Source organism: Brassica napus, chromosome A3 (genome assembly GCF_020379485.1).
Source record: "Brassica napus cultivar Da-Ae chromosome A3, Da-Ae, whole genome shotgun sequence".
In the NCBI taxonomy this organism is placed as follows: Eukaryota; Viridiplantae; Streptophyta; class Magnoliopsida; order Brassicales; family Brassicaceae; genus Brassica; species Brassica napus.
Window position 1 is genome coordinate 20636711 of NC_063436.1, and position 23272 is coordinate 20659982.

A 23272-nucleotide genomic window follows, 5' to 3' on the forward strand; every position below is an offset into this window, starting at 1 on the left:
ATTTTATTTAATTTACATTATTAATTTGGGTACCCATCGGATTTCGGGTTTGGGTCGGGTCGGGTCCAAGACTCGCGCTTCCTCTGCAACAAGACCCGATAGGGTAATTTGATCGGGTCGGTTCATACCCGAACCGGGTTTTTCGGGTTGGTTTCGGGTCGGATCTTCGGGTCCGGGTAAAATGCCTAGGCCTAGTGAAAGATGAGCCGGATCTATGTCTATTAACATCAAACTAAATGAATCGATAAATCTAGTTAAGTAGGAGTAATTGGTTGTTGTATTTTTATGGATTTGAAAATCCGAACTAAATCTAGTGTTATTGGTTCTATGATTTTCAAATCTGTATTAAAATCATGTGCTATTGATTTAATGATTCATAAATTCTATCTCAAATCAAGTGTTATTCAATCGCACGGATTTACTAATATATTTGATTTTATAATAGATTTGAATGGATTTGCTTGGATTTTTCTGTTAAAAATACAAAGACTCAAAGCCGAGGGAAAACCTCCAGATTTGTATATTTTACTTGGATTTATAAATACTATATGGATTTCTAAATCAATCAAAATATATAAACCAATAACACCTTAAGCTCGGATAATACCGTTTTTGAACCAGCTAAAGTTCGTTCATTCGGTTTTATATTCAGATCATGCAATCTCTTCAACGGCCAGCTGGAACTAAACTACTCTTTCTTTTCGCTTGGAAATATGCCTTGTCTATAATCTCTGGACTAAAATCACAATATCCATCAGCAAAGATTCGCTTCCGCTGACTCCAACTTTTCTATATTGTTGATACTATTGCTATCGTTCACAATCATTTCACCACCAATAGAAAAACAGACCTTCCACTAGGCATGCATGTTCGGTTGTCCAATCGGTTTCGGTTCAAAGTTTATTTGGATTCGGGGTTTTTGGGAACACAATATTTAGTCTCATTTGGATACTATAAAAGCTCATCTCCTTAGGATCTTGCCAATATGTCAGCTTTGGATCCAAGAACTATATTAGATTATAATTTTATTAGTTTCACAAGACGAAACTGATGGAAAAAAAATTGAATTGTATAGAAATAACAAAAAATGCAATAAACTATCCCAAAATTTGTTTAATATAACATATGTTTAAGTCAGCGATCAATTTATATATGTATCACCAAAATTAAACGGTGTTTATAATAAATTTGTACATTTTATAAATATAAAATCATTTTTTTTTTTTAACGCCTTAATTTTATTAATATCAACTGAGGTTTAACAAAGTATCAGAATCAAAACATACAACAAATACATTTTTAAGCTGAACATGATAATAGAAAAGTAATAACACGATGCTTCCTAACTCACTTTGCAGGATAGACTGATTCGCTAACTTTTCTATCGTTGCTCTCGGCCTTATATGATCTTGTGTTCGGCTATCATCCATTGTGATCCAACGCCTTTCATCACTTAATAGATCAGGAGGCACGATCCATCTGTTACATCGTTGCCCATTCCATACACTCCCGCTGCAAGAGATAACATGCTTTGTTGTATTCCATATCCATACCATACATAATTCCTCAAATTGACATTGATAATAATCAAACACCATCGTCTTCCATTCCATGCCTTCACATAAACGATCCATTTCCCTTCTTATTGTCAAATAATGCTGAATCTTATCTCTCTGAAGTAGTGGAGCCACAATCATCCAAGATAGATTGTCTAAAGCACACGAAGTACGTAATCTATTCCATGTCCATGGCGGTTTGAGATTCCTTTTTTTGTTACATGGGGCTCTCAATTCTTTCAAAGAATTTTCTGGAGAGAATAAACCGCCATGACTTACCAGCCATGGGAACACACCGACAAAACAGAACCTCCAAGTTTTGTTTGCCAGAAGATCACACTCAACAATTAAGGAGATAAAAAACTCACCAATTAGGGAGAAGATGGATTTGTCACAAATCGGACCCAAACGCCGTGACTGCCCAATGAGCCAATTGATAAACAGAAACTTGTATGCCCACTGCGAAACCATCACGCGACGTTGGCCGGAATAGAAGAGACGGTGTGACGATAACACACGTCGCTTGAAACGATAAGTCGAAGACAATGATTTCAACGAAATCATACTTTATTGACACACTAAAACACAAACTAGAAAACAGTAAGAAAAACAAGAGTACGTACCGACGCCGGAGCCGGCGCCGGCCGGAGGTTATAGTGAAGAAGGTGTTGACTTTTATTTATCGCTTCAGAAGTCGCACGGTTTGAGAGAGAAAAAACGGTTATTTTAAATATAAAATCATTTTAAATATACAAAATCGTAACAGCTTTGTCAAACTAAAATAACAAAGCGTAAGCCGGGACTTTATTTTTGAATAGTTATACTTATATCACGTAATTAAAAAGTCTTAAAATCTCAAGTTTAAATATTCTTCCAACTGAGTTCCGATATTTGCTGTAACGATATGGAATGGAACTAGTTGTCAAACGAAGAAAAATTCAAAAAGTTTTTTTCCTTTATTTAAAAAACAACTCGCAACAAGAATTTGTTTATTAGAAAAAACAAATTAAGTTGTATCTAGGACTTATCGTTTATTCTCTCTACCATCCAAGAGTCCCTGAGAGATCTTATCTGTTTTACAGTTACTGTAAGTCTGCAAAGATTAAAATGATAAATTAAAAAATTGCACGATCTCCCATTTGTTGTCTTCTACGTTCTCTATTTCCTTTTCTGTTTACCTTTGTTTTAAAAAGTGCTCTTTCGTTTGTGGTTCTCACGGTCTTGAGCCTTTCAGTTTCCTTCAACAGAGACCAAATCATTTTTTTCATTTTTTTTTGCAAAATCCAGGTTTGTCCCAGCGCCGGCACTGACCACAATTGTCATTAGCATTGGTAATTATTATTAATTTATGTCCAGTGTTTCAATATATTACTGTTTTTTTTTCTCATATGAACAAAGATCGTTACCTCTGTTTGGATTGTATTAAACATATTTATTATGTGACACAAATGTTTTACCAGAAACTTGTCCATGAGAAACGATGAGAGTATATGAGTCTATGAACATGGAGGAAATTCACGAACAGATCCATTAAAAGGTTACACATCTAAGTCTTTTGATTTGTTCTTCATCTTTTGCCTTAAGAAAAGAAGACTTCTCCTTATTTTTTAAGGTAATCCATTTTCCTGTTTTTTTAAATCACTGTTATATATTTACAAACGAATGGTTAAGATGTTGGGGTCTAATGTTGTTTTGATTGTATAAGCATGACTCAGATCTAATTCGTTGTTCCTCTTATCCATATCTTTGTGTATTTTCTTTGTTTGACTTAAAATGTAAATCCATTTTCGTAAAATTTATTAACATGTGTCTTCTTGAGTGAGTCTCACGTTTCTACTCTATTTGTTCTCAGCTTGTTGTTCTGTTACTTTGATTCATCCATATAAGTGTTTGAGTAAAAACATGTGCAATAATGATGAAGTAGTGAACAATTTGAGTGATTTTTTTTTTTTTTTGCAGAGGACTTTTGGGATAAGACGTTATTATTAGAGATGAATTTCACAGAATCTATGAACGTTGTGCACAACAGAATCCAACAACTCGAACCTGAAAATGCTTCCAAAATCATTGGTTATCTCTTGTTGATGCAAGAACATGGCGACCGGGACATGATCCGTCTCGCCTTCTGCCCTGATTCTGTGATGCGTTCCATGATCAACTTCGTTAAATGCGAACTAGCTAAAGATCCTCGTTACTACAGCCCTCCTTCTGATCACCTTCCTATTCGTAGTAGTTTTGGATCTTTCACCGGTTCATCAATCCAGCCTCCCTCGGCATCGGTTTCTCCTCCTCTGAGAATCGGTTCTTGGGAGAATTCAACTGAGGTTGATTCACTCCAGTTCTTGAACTTTGACGAGTCAATGACAAGCCCTGAGTTCTCTAGTGGCTTCTTCTCCCGGGATCACCAATGTCTGCCTTTGAGAACGAGCAGGAGATCACCGAGTTTACCCGAGTTCCCGGTAAAAATATGTCACTACTTCAGCAAAGGGCACTGCAAGCACGGCAACAATTGCCGCTACTTCCACGGGCAGATCATTCCGGAGAGAGAGAGTTTCTCTCAGATGTTTAATCCAAACAACGTAAGTGATGAAGAGCACGTTGTTTCTCCTGGATCACTAGAGAAGCTTGAAGGAGAGATCATCGAACTGCTGAAATCAAGAAGAGGCGCTCCAATTTCCATAGCTTCGTTGCCAATGATGTACTTCGAAAAATACGGTAGGACCCTTCAAGCTGAAGGATATCTCACTGAGTCACAAAGACATGGCAAAGCTGGCTATAGCCTCACCAAGCTTCTTGCTCGCTTGAAGAACACCATCCGTCTCATCGACAGGTTAGTTTGTTACATGGCTAGTTGTCAGGCAAAAACAAATTTAATTCTTCAAAATAATATTTTTTTTAAAAAAAATCTGAGAGATATATTTTTTTTCTCAAAATATTCATGTGTTTTTAAAATAAAACTGTGAAAAATTTTAAATAATTTTATATAAAAAAATTGGACCCTTTTTTATTTTAATATAAAATACATGTATTTAAAAAAAAAAGTAAAACTCTTAACTATTAAGAAATACGGGGACAAGAGAGACTGAATCCGGACCGCTTGTCACATTGGGAGTCGTCCATCTAAAGTTTTGTTTCAATGTTAATTTATTTTACTAAATGGTGTTTGAATTTTATGTTTCAAAAAACAAAATGGTGTTTGAATTTTCAGGCCTCATGGGCAGCACTCGGTTATATTAGCAGAAGATGTACCAAAGTTTGTGGAATACATGGAAGAGAGAAACGAACACGGAGCGATCCTTGCTGGTTCCAAACAGATTTACCTGACATTCCCAGCAGAGAGTAGTTTCACCGAGCATGATGTCTCAAACTACTTCTCCAAGTTTGGACACGTGGAAGATGTGAGGATTCCTTGTCAACAGAAGAGAATGTTTGGATTCGTAACATTTGTTTACACCGAAACCGTCAGACTCATTCTTGCTAAAGGCAATCCTCATTTCATCTGTGGGGCTCGTGTTCTCGTCAAGCCTTACCGGGAAAAATCACGCTCTAGTCGATATCTTGACAATAACAAGCCTCTTCACGGGATGCGTTATGGCTCCCAATACATCGACAGAGACATGGAGATGAACACATGTTAGTAACTATCAAAATCAGTTTATTATATATATACAATACTCTTGGTTTTAAGGTTTCATTTTAACTGTTTTTTCTTTTGATTTTAAGTGCCAGCGCGTGTAAGTGAGAGCTCAAGACTAATGAGAAAGCAGTTTCTTGAGGAACATGAGCAATCGGTTTCAAAGTCCTTGCCTACTAATTACTCCTATCTCGGCTTCTCCGATGACTTTAAACTAACAGCAGATGGTAATTATATAACAATAATTGAATATATAAAATAATACACAATCAATTGCTTGATGTTCTTAATTTGTAGCGGAGCTAGAGGAACAAGCAGGACGGTTGAGCTATCTGCTGGAGTATTTGAATACCGAAGATAACGTCCTGAACATATCCACTAACTGCAAAGACACTGATCGGTACGCTACAAAGATGATCTTAACGAACACAGATTTAAGACTTGTATTATTTATCATATGACGCTTTTTTTTCTTTTTTTCAGGAGAATCCATTGTGAACCTATGGACAACCAAGTCTTGAATCTACCAGAGAGTCCGTTTTCTTCCCTTTCTGGGAAGGAGATTTCAACAGTTACATAGAGATGAAGAGATTAATACCTAACCAAAAGAGAGAAGAGAAGATAGGAGCATAAAGGTTAGAGGAAATTTCACAAAGATCTAATAATCATCGATCAGCGAAAAGAGAGTTTTTTTTAATAATGTTCTTGCATGGCAACTTTAGAATCTTCAGCAATAACACCAAAGAGAAAAAGAGTTGATAGAAACACACAAGTTGTTTGCTTCAACTACAACATGAACGAGAAAATTAAAGTACACGTTGTTATTATTCAAAACTTCATAAAATGTTTAATTTGTTTCTTTTTTTTGCATGTTCTCACTTATCAATTTTATTATGCTGATAGATCATATCTCCTTGTACATTATGATAATCAATCTAGTTTTAAGAAAGTTTTATTGGAGATGATTGATTGGACTATGTAGAAATTTTAATGGTAGAATTTAGTTTATAGTTTATATTGTTGTAGTTGTTTTTTATTTTGATGTAGAAATATAGTACACTTTTAAACCACTTAGTTGCTTTAATAAAATAAATAAAACATGAACAAACAAAATAATAAAAGTTGTAGATAATCTAACTAGATTTTAATTTTAAATATAAAGCTGCATCATAATTGATATTTGGATTAAAAAGTTATAAACTAATAAATATCTGTAACAAAATTATATTCGCATGTGCTGGTTAAACATCTAGTTTATTAGTATTTAAAATTGCAGTTACAATGAAAAATGTTAATTTATTTTCATGAAATGTAAAGTATTAATCAATATATCAATAAGTTAGCGGATCTAGAGAATGACCCACCAAGGAGAATAAAACATAGATTTAACCTTTTTGGATAATCCCCAATCAACCTTAATCCATTTGGATTGATGAAATCTTGAACCAAATGATTTAAATATATACTTTCATTTGGGTCGGTTTGGTTTGTTTTTTTTGGCACCCCCTTTAAGACCAATACAAATATCTAGTTTGGTGAAAATTAAAGTTAAAGATACGTTTTAATTTTTATTCCATTGTCTGCAAAACTTTGTGCTTGCGGCTGCTGCTCTTCTCGTACCCGAGAGCATACGAATGGTTCCACCAGTTGCGAAAATAGAAAGTGGATTTGATAAAACGGTTTGCCCTGAATACGGGTTACAAACGACGCGCCTAGTGTGCTGTCTTTAGGGATGAATGACAATAAGCCATCGCAGTGGAAGACTCGAGAGATATCGACTTCATCTGAACCCGGAATAAGTTTACCTTCACGCTTGATAATGATTCAACGTTCTTGTTGTTAAGGTTGATGTTCATCAAATAAATTCTTAAGTCCATCATCATGATCACCTTGTGTGCTGCTGCTCCTACGCTTGCTTGACCAAGGTGCTTCTTCGCAAAGCTCCTGCGTTTGGATAAAGTCTTCCACTCTTTGCAAGTAGATCGGATCTTTCTCAGAGACGTCAGTGGAACCTTAGAGAGCACCTCCTCCGCCATATCCCTTGGAAGATTGGACATCTTCGTCATTGTTTTCAACTCTCAACGGTGCAACGAGACCCTCTATCTTTCCTTTGCCTCTGTGAGTGAGACTTTTTTTAAAATATATATAACAGTTTGTGGCGATTACAAAATTCCTTTTCTATAACATCGAAACCCCAAAAAAAAAATTCTTTTTCTTTGTGATTACAGATTAGAAAATTAATAATGTATTATAATAATATGTATAATTTATTATATCTGAAAATAGAAAGAAAGACAAAAAACTTGTACGAATAGAAATAATATTGATATAAGAAAAATGCGAAAGAGAATTTATTGCGGGATGAGAAGAGGAGGTGTGTGTTGTGTTACAATGAATTCGTTAATTGTTTGTAAGCTAAGGAACAGTTTGTAAGTTAAATGTTAAAAGATATTAAAAATTAATTGAGATTTATTTACGATTTAAAAATAGTTGAAGAATTTTATCACTAACAACTCATAAATAATTGATAATAACATATATTCTATATGTTTCATATATAATGTTTAATTTTACCTCAAAACACATGTCATCGGTTCAAATCCAGCCTCCCTCGGCATCGGTTTCTCCTCCTATGAGAACCGGTTTTTGGGAGAATTCAACTGAGATTGATTCACTCCAGTTAACTTTGACGAGTAAATGACAACCTCTGAGTTCTCTAATGGCTTCTCCTCTCCACATCAATTATTTTAAAAGTTTTTACATCATTTCTTGAAAATATCAAAATTGATGATTTTAAAAGGTATACATAGTGGAAGTATCTAAAATTGGGTTCCGTCTGTGGAATTTTTCAATATATTCCATAACTAAATGTTTTAAAAAATTGGTAAGAAATGGAAAGATAAATTGCTAGTTTTAATAACTGCACTGTAAAATTTGTCATCGCTAATGTCAATAATGTAAAAAGAAGGAGACGAAGAGAGCAAACAAAAACCAACTACGCTTTGTTTACTCGTTGAACATCACCTAATACAATAAGCTTTAGTGACCAAACAGAATCTTTTGCGTGTCAACAGTCTCTCTCTTACATCTCTAGTCTTCGCTGATACAACTATTACACTTGGGTCTAAATCTGAAACCTTCCTTCTCCTCACTGGAATCATCAATCAGGCTTCTGCTCCGACGTGAAGCAGCTCCTCGGGGATTGCAGCCGGATCCAAGTCCCAGCAGTTCCCAGGAAAGCCGCTAGTTGCACCTTTGAGAAACCAAGACGGCACTTGATGCGAAAACCGCAGCATCTCGCTCCTCGGTATCCATTTCTTACCGTCCTCCTTCCCGCTCCTGTGATACACTGTCTTGTATCCCTCCAGCTTAACAAGAGGCGCAATGCACACACCGTACTGTTCAGTATACTCATCAAGGATCTCGACCATCTCATACTCGTGCCTCACTTCGTCAGGCGTCGACTCGTTCCAGTTCAGCGACCAGTTCTTGTAGACAGCCCAGATGTCACCAGTTTTGGGGAAGATTCGGACACAGCCACCTCTCCCTGTCTTCCTGCCTCTTAAAAGATGCGAGAAGATGTTGACTTGTTCGACTACGTCATAGTTTTGTATCCTGAAATGTCCGCAGGACTTTGTGAACCCGTATTGTACCCACTTCATGGACCCGAACTCGATGTCGGTTTTGGAACTTAAGTAGGCAATGTCAATCTTAAAGGGCTCAAGAGAGAGCACTTCCCTGACCACACAGTACAGACGCGGCATGCCGTCATCTTCATCATAGATTGCCCATATCTGTCTTGGCTCAAAGCACTCCTCCGATCTGTTTTTATCGAAGTCATGGAAGTCAGAGTCTGGAACCGTTATAGGCCCACTGGTTTTGCGCCCCGCCGTAACATCTCCCAACTTACAGGAATCAACTGGTCTCGTGTCTTCTTCAACAGCCGCCGTTGCTGCTGCTGCTGCTGCCGCCTCTGAAGCCAATCTTATTGAATCCAGTCTTTGCTTAATATCTGCTCTTGCCTTTTGAAGTAATGGCTTCCGTGTATCCAGTACTGATGCAGCAGACCACCGCCTAGTTGAACCGTAGCTTTGGCCGTGAAGTTTGAATTCTGCATTCGCTGTCTTCGACACTGGAGCAGATCTCATCAAAGGGTTCTCAACAAATCCATTAACAGACGCTTCAATAAATACTCTGCTCTTCTTCTCAGGTCTGCCGACCTTAACTGCAGCCGTGTGAGTAGAAAGGCCGGGCGGGTTAGCATAGATCAGACCGTCCGGTTTGGTTTTAACCGAGCTTGTCCCGTTGGAACCGTCTTTAACTTTATTTATTATCCCCGTGGTAGCTACTGATTTGCTGTGCTTGTAAGGATACCCGTTGGACACAGAGGACACACGCTTCAAATCAAGATTCCCTGGGGAGGCTGTTTCAGGGTACGATGAGCTCCAATCATATGAACCATATTCATAACCATGTCCCTGCGAAGGATAGTGGTGGCCTAAGAGATAGGTGGAGTTTGTGGGCATGCGTGCATCGTAGCTATGCGAGCTATAGCCATTACTATGCAGAGGAGGAGGCGCATGAGATGGATGCGTGTAATGAAAAGGTGCACTAACGGGAGCTGGACCTGTTTCTACAGCTATAAACGCTCCGCGGCAGTTCTTACACGAAAGCCTCTTGTTCACGTACTTCCTCAGGTACTCATACTGAACTTTGCAAGAGGTGCACACAGTCCAGAAAGTGTCGAGTCTCTCTGATGATGACGATGGTGGAAACCGATCAAACGCTGCAGTTCCCGGCGCGTACTCTGCGCGGTGCTTCTGAACCACCGTGGAGGACTCGATATGCTTCTTTCTCTTGTAATAAAAAGTGCTTTTGTTAAACTCATTGGACAAGAACTTCCACGCTTCGGATACGAGATGGAACGCACCGTCAGCTCCAATACATTTGTTCTTGTCCGGATGGAGCAAGACGGCCATCTTCTTGTACTGTTTCTTCACGTCTCGTTTCCCAGCAGAGGGTTTGAGTCCAAGAACCGCGTAGTAGTCGATTTGACCGCCGCCGCTTCTACACTGAGAAGCCAAGTAAACTTCGAACGTGGCAATCATCTGAGCCAAACCTTCCAAATCAGGAGATAAGGACCTAGCTTTCAATGCGTAGCTCCTTGCGGATGCGAAATCTTTTTCAGCGAATCTCCTCTCGGCGACCTGTTTCACTCTAAGAGCTTCCTCTCTGTATGCTTCCATTGTTGATAGAAGAACCAAATATATAAAAACCAACTCTTGCTAAATAGGAAACTAAGACCGTTCTCGCAAGCACCAACAGGTCATCATTATCTGCAAGTATTTCAAGAGAACAGCATTATTCTTTTAAAGTTAACATTTTCAGACCAAAAGATAAAACTAAACAAAACAGCACTTACACAGTGATGACCGCCTAGCCGATTCGGCGGCCGAGAAAGCGCTCTACGGTGATCTAGCGTGGCGAGTTGAAGGTATGCGGTGAAAAAATCGGATTACAAAAAAAACTTGAGTTTTTAGTCATTTAGGTTTCAAAATCGAGTAATATATGTTAGATCTACTAATCTTAAGCAAGAACATCAAGAAAAACAAAGAAAATTGCTTCAAAAACCATCAAAACTACACAGCCGTCGTGTTAAAGTCGCAGAAAATCAGAAACCCTTAAGAAGAAGACGATTGGTAAATGACGTTTCTATCCTTCTTTAAATAAAAAATAAAGAAAAATGTAAAAAAATACACCACCAAGGGTTCGAACACAGGTTGCTTTGTCTATCTAGTGAGTCTCATCCACTACGCCACAGCTGTTTTATGTGATAATCTCTGGAACATATTATAGATAACAAAAATAAATCGCCGATTATTCTACGTTTAATTCCCGATTTATTGATTCGGCGCTAGGCGCTACCTTGCCGCACGCGTAGCGCCTAACGAGTTTTAAAACATGGCTTACACTTAAACATCTGAGAGAATCAAACAATTAAACAAATAGATTTAGATAATTAAAGTAAATGGAAATAAAAAAAAAGAGCTACATTTTCAACAAATTTCCACCAAAGGCGTTAGATTGAAGCTATTAACTTCTTCAATGAATCAAGATAAACCCTTTTCAGTGGATTTAACTTAAAAGCCCCAACTTAGTTTCTCAAATTAGAAACCCTACAAATAACAACATTGAACTAAAACAAACCCTTATTTTCAGCAAAGAGAATAGAGGTATCGGATCTTACTGAGATTTTTGGTGGGGAAATCGAAACAAGGCTTTGAAATAGATAGCTGAAGGTTCTTCTTCCCTAGCTCGAGCGGATCGGGAACGAAATCGAGGTAGCGAAAGCACGAATCCCAAGCGGGGGGTTTGGAATCAATGCTACAGTAAAGTTAGTATTTGTGGTGTCGGTGAAAGTTGCTGGGTAATCGGCGATTCAAGGCATCACGGAGTGAATCGCCGGGGGAGAAAAAAAATCGAGATTTGCCGTTGAACGGCGATCTATAGTTTCGGGGATTTTTTTTTTTTTTTGTTGGTTGTAAAGTAAATATTGGAGTGAAAGTAAACGGTGCTAATTTCTTAATAACTTGATGACTTTATCTACGTGCATAGTGATGAGTAGTGCGCATATTTTATCTTGTTTTATTTATAAGTTTTTTAAAAATGTTTAATTGTGACAATTTAATTAATCGAATAATCGTTGAAAAAGATGTCAAATTGTTAAAATGACTTGAAATAATTAGTCAAATGTAAAAAAGTGAACATTGTAGAAATAAGTAAAATAGGCTGAAAGTTAGAAAAAACTATTTCTGGCTGATTAAGAGAATATTAATTAATAGATTTTGTCATTTAACATGTAAATAAAATTGAGTTATCCATGTTGAATTTTAATTAATCATCTCTGAAACTATAAAAAAAAAGTATGGACTAAAGAAATTTAATTAATCATACATCTGCATATACGACATTTAGAATTTGGTTAATGAAAGTCATTGTCACATAAGCATATAAAATAGTTAAAATGATATATTTTCTAACACATCTCAAAATCGGGTTGGATCAAGCGCTAATCTAATACAAATGTTTCAATGGCACAATCAAAATCTTTCATGAGCATTTCCACTTGTTTTTTTCTAAAGATGTCTTCTACAGAAATAAGACATAACTCAAGAGCTTTCTCGGTATCCAATAGAGCCTCAGTGAGCCTTCCAAGCTTGATATAGCAGATAAATCTGTTAATGTATACCTATATATAATACACAAATTAATACACATATGAATCATTTGAAAATGATGCAAGTTGATGAAACTTAAAAATAAACCTTACTTTTGGGTTAGTAGGGTGCTTTTTGATTTTGATAAACATTTCACCAAAGTGTTTTATAGCTTCGGGATAGTAATGCTTGCTAATGTTATTCATAATTGTCTGCCTAAAAAAAAGTCAATTTTACTAAAATGTTCAAAGATACATTTTTATATTGAATGAAATTAGAAATTGAAATGTCAAAAGAACTATTTATTATTCAATACACAAATGTTATTAATGATTTCTTGAAAATTGTAAAAATGATTACTTTTAAAAATGTTTCCATTGCAGTGATAAAATTTTCTGTAAGCATCAAACATTATTCTTTGATGCAAAAACAAAGAGATGAGTTATCATACATATAAAAATTATTCTTTTTTTTTTTGTTTTCAAATGCACTAACAGTGAGCAAGAACTGTGGTTTAAGTCATTTTCAAGACCATATTGATACAATTTCATACTATTGTAAGATTCCTCTATTAAGAATTACATTATTCCTTTTTAGCTTTCAACAATTTTGGATTGAGTTTAATAGATATTTCGCATCATTTAGTCTGTCATGCAGCTTTTGATCTTTAGTGTAACATGTAAATATTATGATATATAATTACATGTTATATTATTTAATGAATTCTTCATTGAAAAGTTTTATTGCATCATAGTACTTATGCTTCTTAGCGAAATCATTACATTTATCAAAAATATTATATATCAGTCTCACTACGTCATTGATGTTTTTTTTTCTTATTGTAAAAGCAAAATCATTTTTTTACTCATTCATCATTTTTTCTCTTTTTGCCTCATTCAATGTCTTTGGTATTTCAAAATTATGATACAATTCTTTTAAGAAGCCTCTATTTCATGCACATGACTTAACACTAAATCAAACATTGTGACACTGAAACATCGATCTTATAGTCTAATATAGAGTCACATTGACAAAAACTAATTGACCCATCTATCCTATACATGTTCTATAATTAACACTGAAACTATTCATTTTAGACATTTGTGATCATTGACATTGAAACTAATAGGCACATCCATCATATGCTTATATTCTAATTGACACATTTAGTCCTTGAAACCAAATAAACATTGACGTTAACACATCTACCGATCGAATCTAGTAAACACATATACTAATTCAAAAACCTACGAAGACATTGAAATTAATCACAAAATATATCTTTGAACATTTTAGTAAAATGTTATGAATAATTTCTTGAAAATCAACAACATAAGTGTTTGCCGTGAGGAGAGAGATGAGAATCAACTGCAACAAAAGAACAGTTTAATTAAATGTAATAGCTTATGCAACTGAGATCAATGTTGTGTAACAACATTGGGGTGAATTTTTTCAGCGGAGCACTTAAGAGTAAAAGGGACTTGACAATTGAGGAAGACATATTTAGGTGATACCTTCGGTTGACTAAAGAATAATTGAACAACTAGCCAGCCTTTGTAGCTATCTTATTTTCAAAGGTGGGTTTATTCTGTCACACCAAAAGTCTAAAAGATTCAATAAAAAAGAGCAAAGAGATATGAGAGTTTAAACTGATAATCAGGCGGCAAGAATCTCAAATATGAGCCATGGTGTCAATACTTGCACCGTCTATTTTTGTAAACGGATGGAAAAATTCTGAGACACAAGCTGCAAAGGGGAATACACGAGGACATGAATTTTGGTTTTCACTGCTCTGCATTTTTTACATGAGACAGTGACACTGTCACTAGTTCATATTGATACGAGTAGTTCTCGAATTGGATGGGATCTGGTCTTAGCTTTTCAAAAGAAGATTTAAGCCTGAGGGAAGTGTTGAAGTTCTATAAATTTTGCTTCCTAAGGAGAGGCCCGGATTTGCCAAACAAGTATTGATTTTTGGTAAAAGCATAAGCTGACCTTGTAGAATAGGAATAAAACGTTAAGGCCGAGGTGTGCCGAGGGAAGAGAGCTGAGGAGAGAGTGGGGAAGCAGATGCGTGGCATGGAAGCATCTCAGGCTCTTGCTTGAGAACTTTCTTCACCAAGAGATTTTCCAGCACAGTTCTTCTATTCAGTCCGTCATTAACACCTTCATCTTCTTCTTCTTCGATTTCTGGTTCATCTTCTTGTATATTGGTGATTTAAAGTTTTAGGGATTTCAATTTCGGGTTAATCCGGTTTAAATTTTCTAATCGGGTTATGATAGAGTTGTTTTAGGTTTAATTTGGTTAAGTCCTTTGTTAATTTTTAAAACACATAATATTAACCTAACTTTAAACTGCTATTTGTCAGTTTTAGTTCGTTCTTAAACTTTGTGTGGTTTTGAGTTTCAATCTTTCTGATTGGGGTAGTAACGTAATATGTTTAGATACTACAATTGTGTGTAATTATGAAGAGATTGAAATATTGTGTACATTTGTTATTATACGAAAGTTTTGGTGTAAAAATAAGTCGGTAGTCCGAAAATTAATTAGTAATCTTTAAAGTGAAGCATCTTCTTAATCCATGTGGTAAAATGCATTACGTCATAGAGGATGATGGTACATCCTAACGAACTATTCGCACAAAATGTTGATTGCAATTTAAGCAAACAAGTTATTAAAAAAAAATTGGTGTTCCATATGCTTTGCTTATTATTTACAAGTATCATTTTAAAGCTTCCAGAAACAAAAAGAAAAAAAACAGCAGTCAGAATTGGATGGCAGAAATGTAAATTCGAGCAAACCATCGTTAGCTGACAATGAAATGCGAAACCCAAAGTCACGCTAGACTCGGCACTAGAGTCAAAAACCAAACAAGAGTCTTTCTTTAAGACTTTTCTTCAGTGACTCACAAAAACTCTCTCCTCCTTTCCTTCCTTTCTCACTTCCTGATGAAATCTCATTCACCCATCTCGTGATTTCTTCTAAAGTCAAATCTGGAGTCTCTCTAATCCTTCTCCACGGTTTGATTACTCCCCTCAATCAAAAAGGAATCAACTTTTTTCCCCAGAGGAGTTTAAGGAGATTTGGAAAATTTAGAGTTTTGTGTTGTTTAGGCTGCTTTAAGAGTTTGTGTTTTTTTATTACTAGTTTGTGCCTATGGAGACTCCTTGGAAGAAGCAGAGATTGAAAGATACGGCCTTATGTCGTTTAGGGATTCTCTTTGCAGTCACAGTCTCCTTAGTTCTCATGTTGGTCTCTGTACCCAGAACAGCTTTAAACAACCCCTTCTCCGACATTGATTTTGCACCCAACCGTAACGTGTCACTGCTGAGTGTCGCCAGAGGTAATCCAATCTCGGTTAGGCTGCATAGGAGGAACAGTTTCCCGCCGAGAAATCTGGATCTGTACCCGAATCTAGGGAAAGACCGTGTGGTTATCGTCTTGTACGTGCACAATCGTCCTCAGTATCTTCGAGTAACGGTTGAAAGCTTATCCAAAGTCCAAGGGATAAGCGAGACGTTGCTTATCGTTAGCCACGACGGTTACTTCGAAGAGATGAACAAGATTGTGGAGAGTATTAAGTTTTGTCAGGTGAAGCAGATCTTCTCGCCTTACTCTCCTCATATATTTAGAGGTAGTTTCCCTGGGACGACGGCGAAGGACTGCAAAAGCAAAGGTGATGAGGGTTGCGAAGGCGATCCGGATCAGTATGGGAACCACCGGTCTCCAAAGATTGTGTCTTTGAAGCATCACTGGTGGTGGATGATGAACACCGTGTGGGATGGATTGGAGGAGAGTAGAGATCACGACGGTCACGTCCTTTTCATTGAAGAAGATCATTTTCTTTTCCCTAATGCTTACCGGAATATTCAGACTCTCGCGAGGGTGAAACGGGTGAAATGTCCTGACTGTTTTGCTGCTAACTTGGCGCCGTCTGATGTGAAGTCGAAGGGGGAAGGGTTTGATAGTTTGGTGGCGGAGAGGATGGGGAACGTTGGGTACTCTTTTAACAGAAGTGTGTGGGAGAAGATACGCCACAAGGCGAGAGAGTTTTGTTTCTTTGATGATTATAATTGGGATATAACTATGTGGGCGACGGTTTTCCCTTCGTTCGGTTCGCCTGTTTACACATTGAGAGGGCCTAGGACGAGTGCGGTTCACTTTGGGAAATGCGGGTTGCATCAAGGTAGAGGAGGGGAAGGTGATTGTATGGATAATGGGGTCGTGAACATTGAGGTTAAGGAAACGGATAAAGTTGTGAACGTAAAGGAGGAATGGGGAGTTCGGGTGTTTGAACATCAGCCTGGTTATAAAGCTGGTTTCAAAGGTTGGGGAGGTTGGGGAGACGAAAGGGATCGGCGTTTGTGTTTGGATTTTGCTACTATGTATCGTTTTACAAGCAGAGATGCATCTCCTTGAATGAGCGTAGGGACTTCCGAGTAAACTAGTGGTGATATAATCAGTAACTCTTTACTTTTCACGTGGTATTGCGACACTACTGGCCTTTGGTTTCTTGTTGTATTTTTATTGTTATGTTTTGTGTGTATTAATTGCTGTTTGTTTAGATTTGGTTTGAGTTTTGTGTTTGCAAAATCACTAAGGCATGTTCTCTAGTGAAAATGGCACACGGTTGGAACTCGGGTTCTCACATGAAAGAAGAGAACCTCTACTAACAAATAATAGTATAGATACATATAAAGATTAAGTTTACGACGTCTAACAAATGTCACACATTGACAAATATTTTTAACTTTCTTCTTTGTCAACTGAAAATTTTATTGACAAAGGCCAAGCCCAAGAGCAATGATAAACAACAAGGGCCAAAAGGCCAAGCCAACCGAAATAAGTATAGTACTAGATTTTGATCCGCGCTTTCAAAGCGCGGATTTATTATTATTATTTTTTTAATTGACAAATATTTAGTAAATGTCATATTTTTCTATATTTGTGTTTTATTTTATAAAAGACTTAAAAATTTTATCTTTATTTATCGATTTCATTTTAAATGACTATTTATGTTAAAAAAAATAAACTTTATTTTTTAATAAATTAAGTTGGTATAACTCTGATAAATTAATTTTATTATGGGGTTAATATTTTAATTAAAAAATTATATACTTTTAATAAAGATTTATACTTTTCAATAAAAAAATTCAATTATTTTTATGAATGCTTAAATTATATTAAGAAAATAAAAAAATAATAATTAAGAATAGTTGAAAAAAAATTATTTGAACTTGGACTCAATGGCCCAAAGAAAAAAAAAGTGAGAATTGAATCTGATTTTTTAATAGGCTCAAATGGCCCAAGAAAGATTTGATTTGGGCTGGATCCAAAAATAATGACTCAATATAGATTTGTTATTAATATTACTTAATTGCCCTTAATGAAACATGCAATGTTAGTGAAGAAAATATGCCCCTAAGGTAATTATGACAATATGATCCTGCTTTAATAGTATAGATAGTATAGAGTATTCAAACATGTAATATTCACTGACAATTTACATTATATCAAAATAAAATAGTTTAGTGACTTATATTTTTTTTTGTCAACTAGTAACTTATATTTATATTTATATTTAAAAAAGTATACGTGAGTATATATTTAGTATTCCGCTATAAAAACAAATTAGTATATTTATATATTTAATATTATAAAAGAATCAAGAAAAATTAAAATAATAAGCTTACCTCTCTTTTGTTTTTAGTAATTCAACTTTTTAGTTTATATATATATACTGATGATGTTTTGTTTTTTTTTGCTAACAATGATCTTGATATAATTATCCGATTTAATTTAGGTTGATGGAGAAACTAAAAATATGGAGTTTTTGTCACAACACACTAAAAATATAGAGTTTTTGTATATCCTCGAGCTGCACATATTTACAGCGACATGGCAGCAGAAGTCAGCTAACAAGAGACAACATTCTCCGGGCGGGATTTTGATGCAAATGACGACGCACGAAATCAATCAAAATTTGAAAGAGATATTTTTAATTACAAATTCGATGAAGTATTTTTTTTAATTACAAATTCAATCATACACGAATAGTTCAATGAAGTATTAAACCTGGAAATGAATTTTGTTAAAACTGTTGTGAGGATAAGGGAATGGGCGTTACACGCTCTGGTTTTTGCATGATCAATTTCTTATATAAACCCACAATAGTACATTTTCACTAATTAATGAAAAAGAGGATTTTTTTTTCTTTGAATTTCCATTGATAGTTGAGAATCCAAACCAAACATACATACTCAGAGACTGCAGCAAAAAGGACCAGCAACTGCAACTCAAACTAACATTCCAGCTTACATCCAAAAAATTAGCTAAGGCATGATAACCAACATCCATACCCGAACCCAAAAAATAAGGAAACCTATAATCAGAGGTTGCGGCTTTCATTGACGAAGAGCTCAAACAGCCAATGAAGGTGACCATTCTGAACATAAGATCTCATCAAACTTTGTTTGGTTACACTTTATGCAATGAAAGTTGCCACCACCAGTAACTGACAGCCCTCTATTCTATCATTTCCCAACTCTATCTCACCAACTTGATGGAGGAAGGAGGGCCAAGCTTGAGGCCGTTCAACCGCTCCAAAAAATTCCGCAAACTCTCCCGCCACAACAACGTTAGAGATCCTTTGACTTCCCATACTCTCCAATGCCCAGAGAATCACCACAAGCCAAGCATGATCAAAAGAGTGAATATTTCTAAAAGCTCTTCTACTGTGACACATGACTACTCCCTTATCATTATGAATCATCCAACCTCCACCTGCTAGTTTAGTGGATTTGTTCCAAGCAAAACCCACATTACACATCTTCCATCCTCTCGGTGGAAGTTCCCATTTAGCTCTACCCAATTTGGTCTTTACCTGCAACTCCAACTGTAGTTCTTACTAATTACGTCGTACTCTTTTATGTAGGTGTGCAGATGAAGCGGATATCCATAATTTGAAAAATATTTGTGATTTGTTCCACTTTGCACGAATAATAGATTTTTTCGATTTGATTCGATCCGTAACTATATGGATATCCGTTGTTCTGGACATTTTATATCCGATTCGGTCTGTAAAAATAATATAAAATAAAGAAAAAAATAAAAAATCTGATATAAAATAATAATATTTCATTACAAATATTTTTAAAATTACATACTCTAAAAAAGTTTAATAACTAAATAATTAATTTGGTGAACAAAATACTATAATATTAATAGAGATATAAAATTAATATATATATATATATATATAATATTCATATACATGTATATAACGGATGAATCCGATATATGTTTTTCAAAAATATTAGTATTTGTGATTTTTTCAGCTTTTGATGGATATTGAATTTTTGTATTTGCTTTGATTTGTTAAATTACGAATATCTGGATTTTTGGATCGAATCGACGAATAATAGATCGAATCAAAACTTACGGATATTTTGTTCATCCCTACTTCTATGCTCTACTTACAAGTTACAATGGATATAGATCCGTCTTTATCGACTGCTTAAAATCTGTCGGGCTAAGATTTCCAGAAGATCTTTAAAGTAGAGATAGTGGACGACTTCTGTGCCCAATTAATAATAATACTAAACTATGATCAAATAATGTAACTCTACATGTATTAACATGTGTCTGCTTGCTCTATCTCTAAAGACGTCGATAAGAAATATCTTAAAGACTAGTGAGGTTGCCCTTTATCGAGTTTAAAGTTTCTGCACAAATGTATTCAACAACCCACCAAAGGAGCCAACATAACGTATACTTTGTTTGATACTTATCCCATTACCAAAAGCTGCAAATATATATCTTGTTATTTAAATGCTACTAAAACTGTCATTTTCTGAAAATAATGCAATTACCTAGGATAAGATCTGCGCTTTGTGGAGTGTGAATTTATATGAAAATTATTTACGAAATATTGTATGAAAAAACAAAATTTATATTCTTGATCGAATTAATATTTTTGGCCCTTAAATATTTTTTTAATTTTTTTGTTAATTACATAATTTGTTTGATGATGAGCTGATCTCATTTTTAAAAAATATTTTAGGTCAAAAAATCAATTATCGCATAAAAACCCAACGTTTAGGCCGAAGAATCTCAGACCTACTATTTGGTTACAATGAAACTATGTCAGCTCGGTTTTACATCATGATTTAGCAATTTAAAAGTTAATGATGGTTATGAGAAGTTTACGTTCACGTGTCAATCCTATCTATCTTCAATATTTTTTTCATTTTTGTGTCGTTTTTTTTTTCATTTTGGTTATTGCTCGATATAAATATTAATTTTTGAGTTTATTCTCATTTCATTATTTTATTTTGGCCTGAGATTTAGAAAATATTTAAGAGTTAAAATTATTAAATAGATACATACTTAGGTTAAGATCTGCGCCTTATGCAGAATAAATATTTTATAGTTATTACTTATTTTATGTTTTTCTGCATATGAAATAATTAAATAATAATTATATTTTAAATAATTAAAAAATCAGTTACTAATATGAAATAAATTAGTGTGCGCATATAAATCAAAAGACCGTTCATGTTTATTTGCAATCATTTTAGGGTAAATAAATCAAAACAATCAATCTTATCTACCGTATATGATATATAATTAAATTTAAATGATATTAATATAGATATCTAATATACTTTTAATATGTATATTTTTTAAATGAGGTTTCTACTCATATAATTTTATGATTTTTTACATATTTGTGTAACAAAATTTTACACCAACGATTTTTTTAATGTGGAATATTTAGTGGTTTCAATAATTTAATCATTTTAAAAAAACAATGAAGATTTTAAAATTAAAATATTAACTTTTCAATATATGTTCAACGCATATATCAAAATATAAATATGTATTTTCATATGATTCATAATTTAATTTAAACGATATGATATATATATAATATATATTAACATAAACACCTATTAAAATAAAATTATTTATTCATATGATTTTATAATCATTGTATCTTATTATAGAAAAAAAATTTAACCCTTGATCACAAATGTTTATGTGAGACTTTTAACAGTTTTAATAATTTATACTTGTTTTGAAAAATTAAAAATACAACATATACAAAAAAATCTAAATTTTTATTATATGATTAATGTAATTGTGTAATTTATTTTAATAATAAATAACTAAACAAAAATGATAAAAGTATACAGATTGTTAGCAAATATTTATTAATTAGAATCAGTAATTGTCATATATATCTTAATCACATTAGGTAATTTTGTAGGTTTTATTTAAGGAAATAATATATAACGGGCATACTATATAATACAACATTCTTTAGCAATTTAATTTTGAACTAACAAAACTCTCAATTGATTTTCAAACCACCTCGTAAGTAAAATTAACGTTCTAATTACGTGACAACTCAGCATGATACTTTTTAAATTAGTGCGAACTACATGTTATTATTTTTAAATGTTTCTCTATTAATATATAGGGGATACTTATGGTCAGTCCCGGTCTTGAGATATCACGTACGGTCCAATACAAAAATAAAAATTGGGACCTGAATAATTCATAAAAGCAAATTTAAAAGAAAATAATATTTTTATTACTTTTCTTATATATTAAAATAAAGAACAATAATATTTAAGATTTACTTGTTTTTATCTTTAAAATGTCTCACAACTTTTGTGGATTCCTATCTTCTTCAAAAGATGATATTACTAACAATAAACAAAAGAAATCGGTTTCCAAAAATCTTAGGCCCCATTCATTTGTTTTACCGGAATGATTAAAACCGGGGCCTGCTTATGGTTTGATAAAAGAATAACATTCATCTTCTTTTTTTTTTAGAAATATTCATCTTTTTTATTGCACTATAGATTACTTAATTCGTCTTTTGTCATCCCCTCCTCCTTTTTCTATAAATAGAGAGAATGCAGGGTAACATTTTATTCATCTCTTCTTCTCCATAAAGAGCGTGCTAACTTATATATATGCAGTTAAAGAAAATGACATCCAAGACTTTGCTTCTGTTAGGTCTCTTTGCATTTCTTCTAGTTGTCTCAGAAATGGCCGCGGCATCTGCAAGGCAGTCGGGTACCTTAAACTATTTTATAGAAACCAAAAAGAATTCGTCAGCCTATTTTGTTCGTTTTATGTTTGGAAGTTGGTATATTATTTTTAGAAATACTAAGTAGAAACAAACTTACGATGTCAAATCCTTGTTATATACGTATTAGAATATCCCAAAATATTTTAGAAGTCTGATGCGATTTTATCAGAACATCAGTTTTATGTTTCTTTGTTTTTTGAAAAATAGAAATTCCAATTTATATTCAAAATTTAAAAGCTTTTATTAGAAATTTAACATCAAAATGAGGAGACGAATGTACATAGCACTAGGCACGTGCTAAACAAAAATCTTTGAAATAATGTGGTGTTTTTGGGGGCAGGCATGGTGAAGTCCGGAAGTGAGGAAACTGTGCACCCTGATGGATACGGAGGTGGTCATGGAGGCAATGGACGAGGTTACGGCGGAAGAGGAAGCCACGGGGGCAAAGGAGGAAGAGGTGGCCACGGAGGAGAAGCTGTTCAGACTAAGCCTGATGGATTTGGAGGTGGCCACGGGGGCCATGGAGGCCACGGGGGCCATGGAGGCCACGGGGGCCATGGGGGACACGGGGGGCACGGGGGAGAAGTTATTCGGACTCAGTCCGGTCACTAAATATCCATAATCTATCTATATATAAGTCTTGTATGCACTTACGTGTGTGTATGACGATAAAATAAACTTGGTGCTTTTGTAATAAAGTGACTCAAGTTTAAGAAAATAAACTATGGGAATAAAATGTCATAATGTCATATCTCTGTG

At 34.7% G+C, this 23272-nt stretch overlaps 4 protein-coding genes across 7 annotated transcripts; 3 read left to right on the plus strand and 1 right to left on the minus strand.

Moving 5' to 3' along the window:
- The first annotated feature begins 1198 nt into the window (after positions 1-1198).
- On the plus strand, positions 1199-6155 carry LOC106444236 (zinc finger CCCH domain-containing protein 18). Of its 4 annotated transcripts, none has more exons than XM_022716630.2 (8): positions 1200-2643; positions 2844-2887; positions 3017-3168; positions 3516-4386; positions 4765-5189; positions 5280-5417; positions 5497-5590; positions 5674-6155. In XM_022716630.2, the coding sequence occupies exons 4-8, from the start codon at positions 3548-3550 to the stop codon at positions 5768-5770; spliced, it is 1593 nt and encodes a 530-aa protein (XP_022572351.1). In that variant the 5' UTR covers positions 1200-2643; positions 2844-2887; positions 3017-3168; positions 3516-3547; the 3' UTR covers positions 5771-6155. The 4 variants fall into 4 exon arrangements, with proteins under 4 accessions (XP_048632576.1, XP_022572351.1, XP_022572350.1 ...); XM_022716629.2 differs by having other exon boundaries at positions 1201-2643; positions 5488-5590; XM_013885733.3 differs by having other exon boundaries at positions 1201-2643; positions 3017-3093; positions 5488-5590.
- A 1927-nt stretch (positions 6156-8082) lies between these two features.
- LOC106439792 lies at positions 8083-10883 on the minus strand. Its single transcript, XM_013881305.3, has 2 exons — positions 10613-10883; positions 8083-10526 (listed from the first exon to the last, which is right to left on the minus strand). Exon 2 carries the CDS (start codon positions 10434-10436, stop codon positions 8355-8357), a length of 2082 nt encoding a protein of 693 aa, XP_013736759.2. The 5' UTR covers positions 10437-10526; positions 10613-10883; the 3' UTR covers positions 8083-8354.
- A 4321-nt stretch (positions 10884-15204) lies between these two features.
- Positions 15205-16972, plus strand: LOC106439791 (alpha-1,6-mannosyl-glycoprotein 2-beta-N-acetylglucosaminyltransferase-like). Its single transcript, XM_048776620.1, has one exon. It carries the CDS (start codon positions 15565-15567, stop codon positions 16825-16827), a length of 1263 nt encoding a protein of 420 aa, XP_048632577.1. The 5' UTR covers positions 15205-15564; the 3' UTR covers positions 16828-16972.
- Positions 16973-22342: 5370 nt separating this feature from the next.
- LOC106444235 (cold and drought-regulated protein CORA) lies at positions 22343-23262 on the plus strand. The gene is made up of 2 exons (XM_013885732.3): positions 22343-22497; positions 22854-23262. Exons 1-2 carry the CDS (start codon positions 22395-22397, stop codon positions 23123-23125), a joined length of 375 nt encoding a protein of 124 aa, XP_013741186.1. The 5' UTR covers positions 22343-22394; the 3' UTR covers positions 23126-23262.
- Positions 23263-23272: the final 10 nt, after the last annotated feature.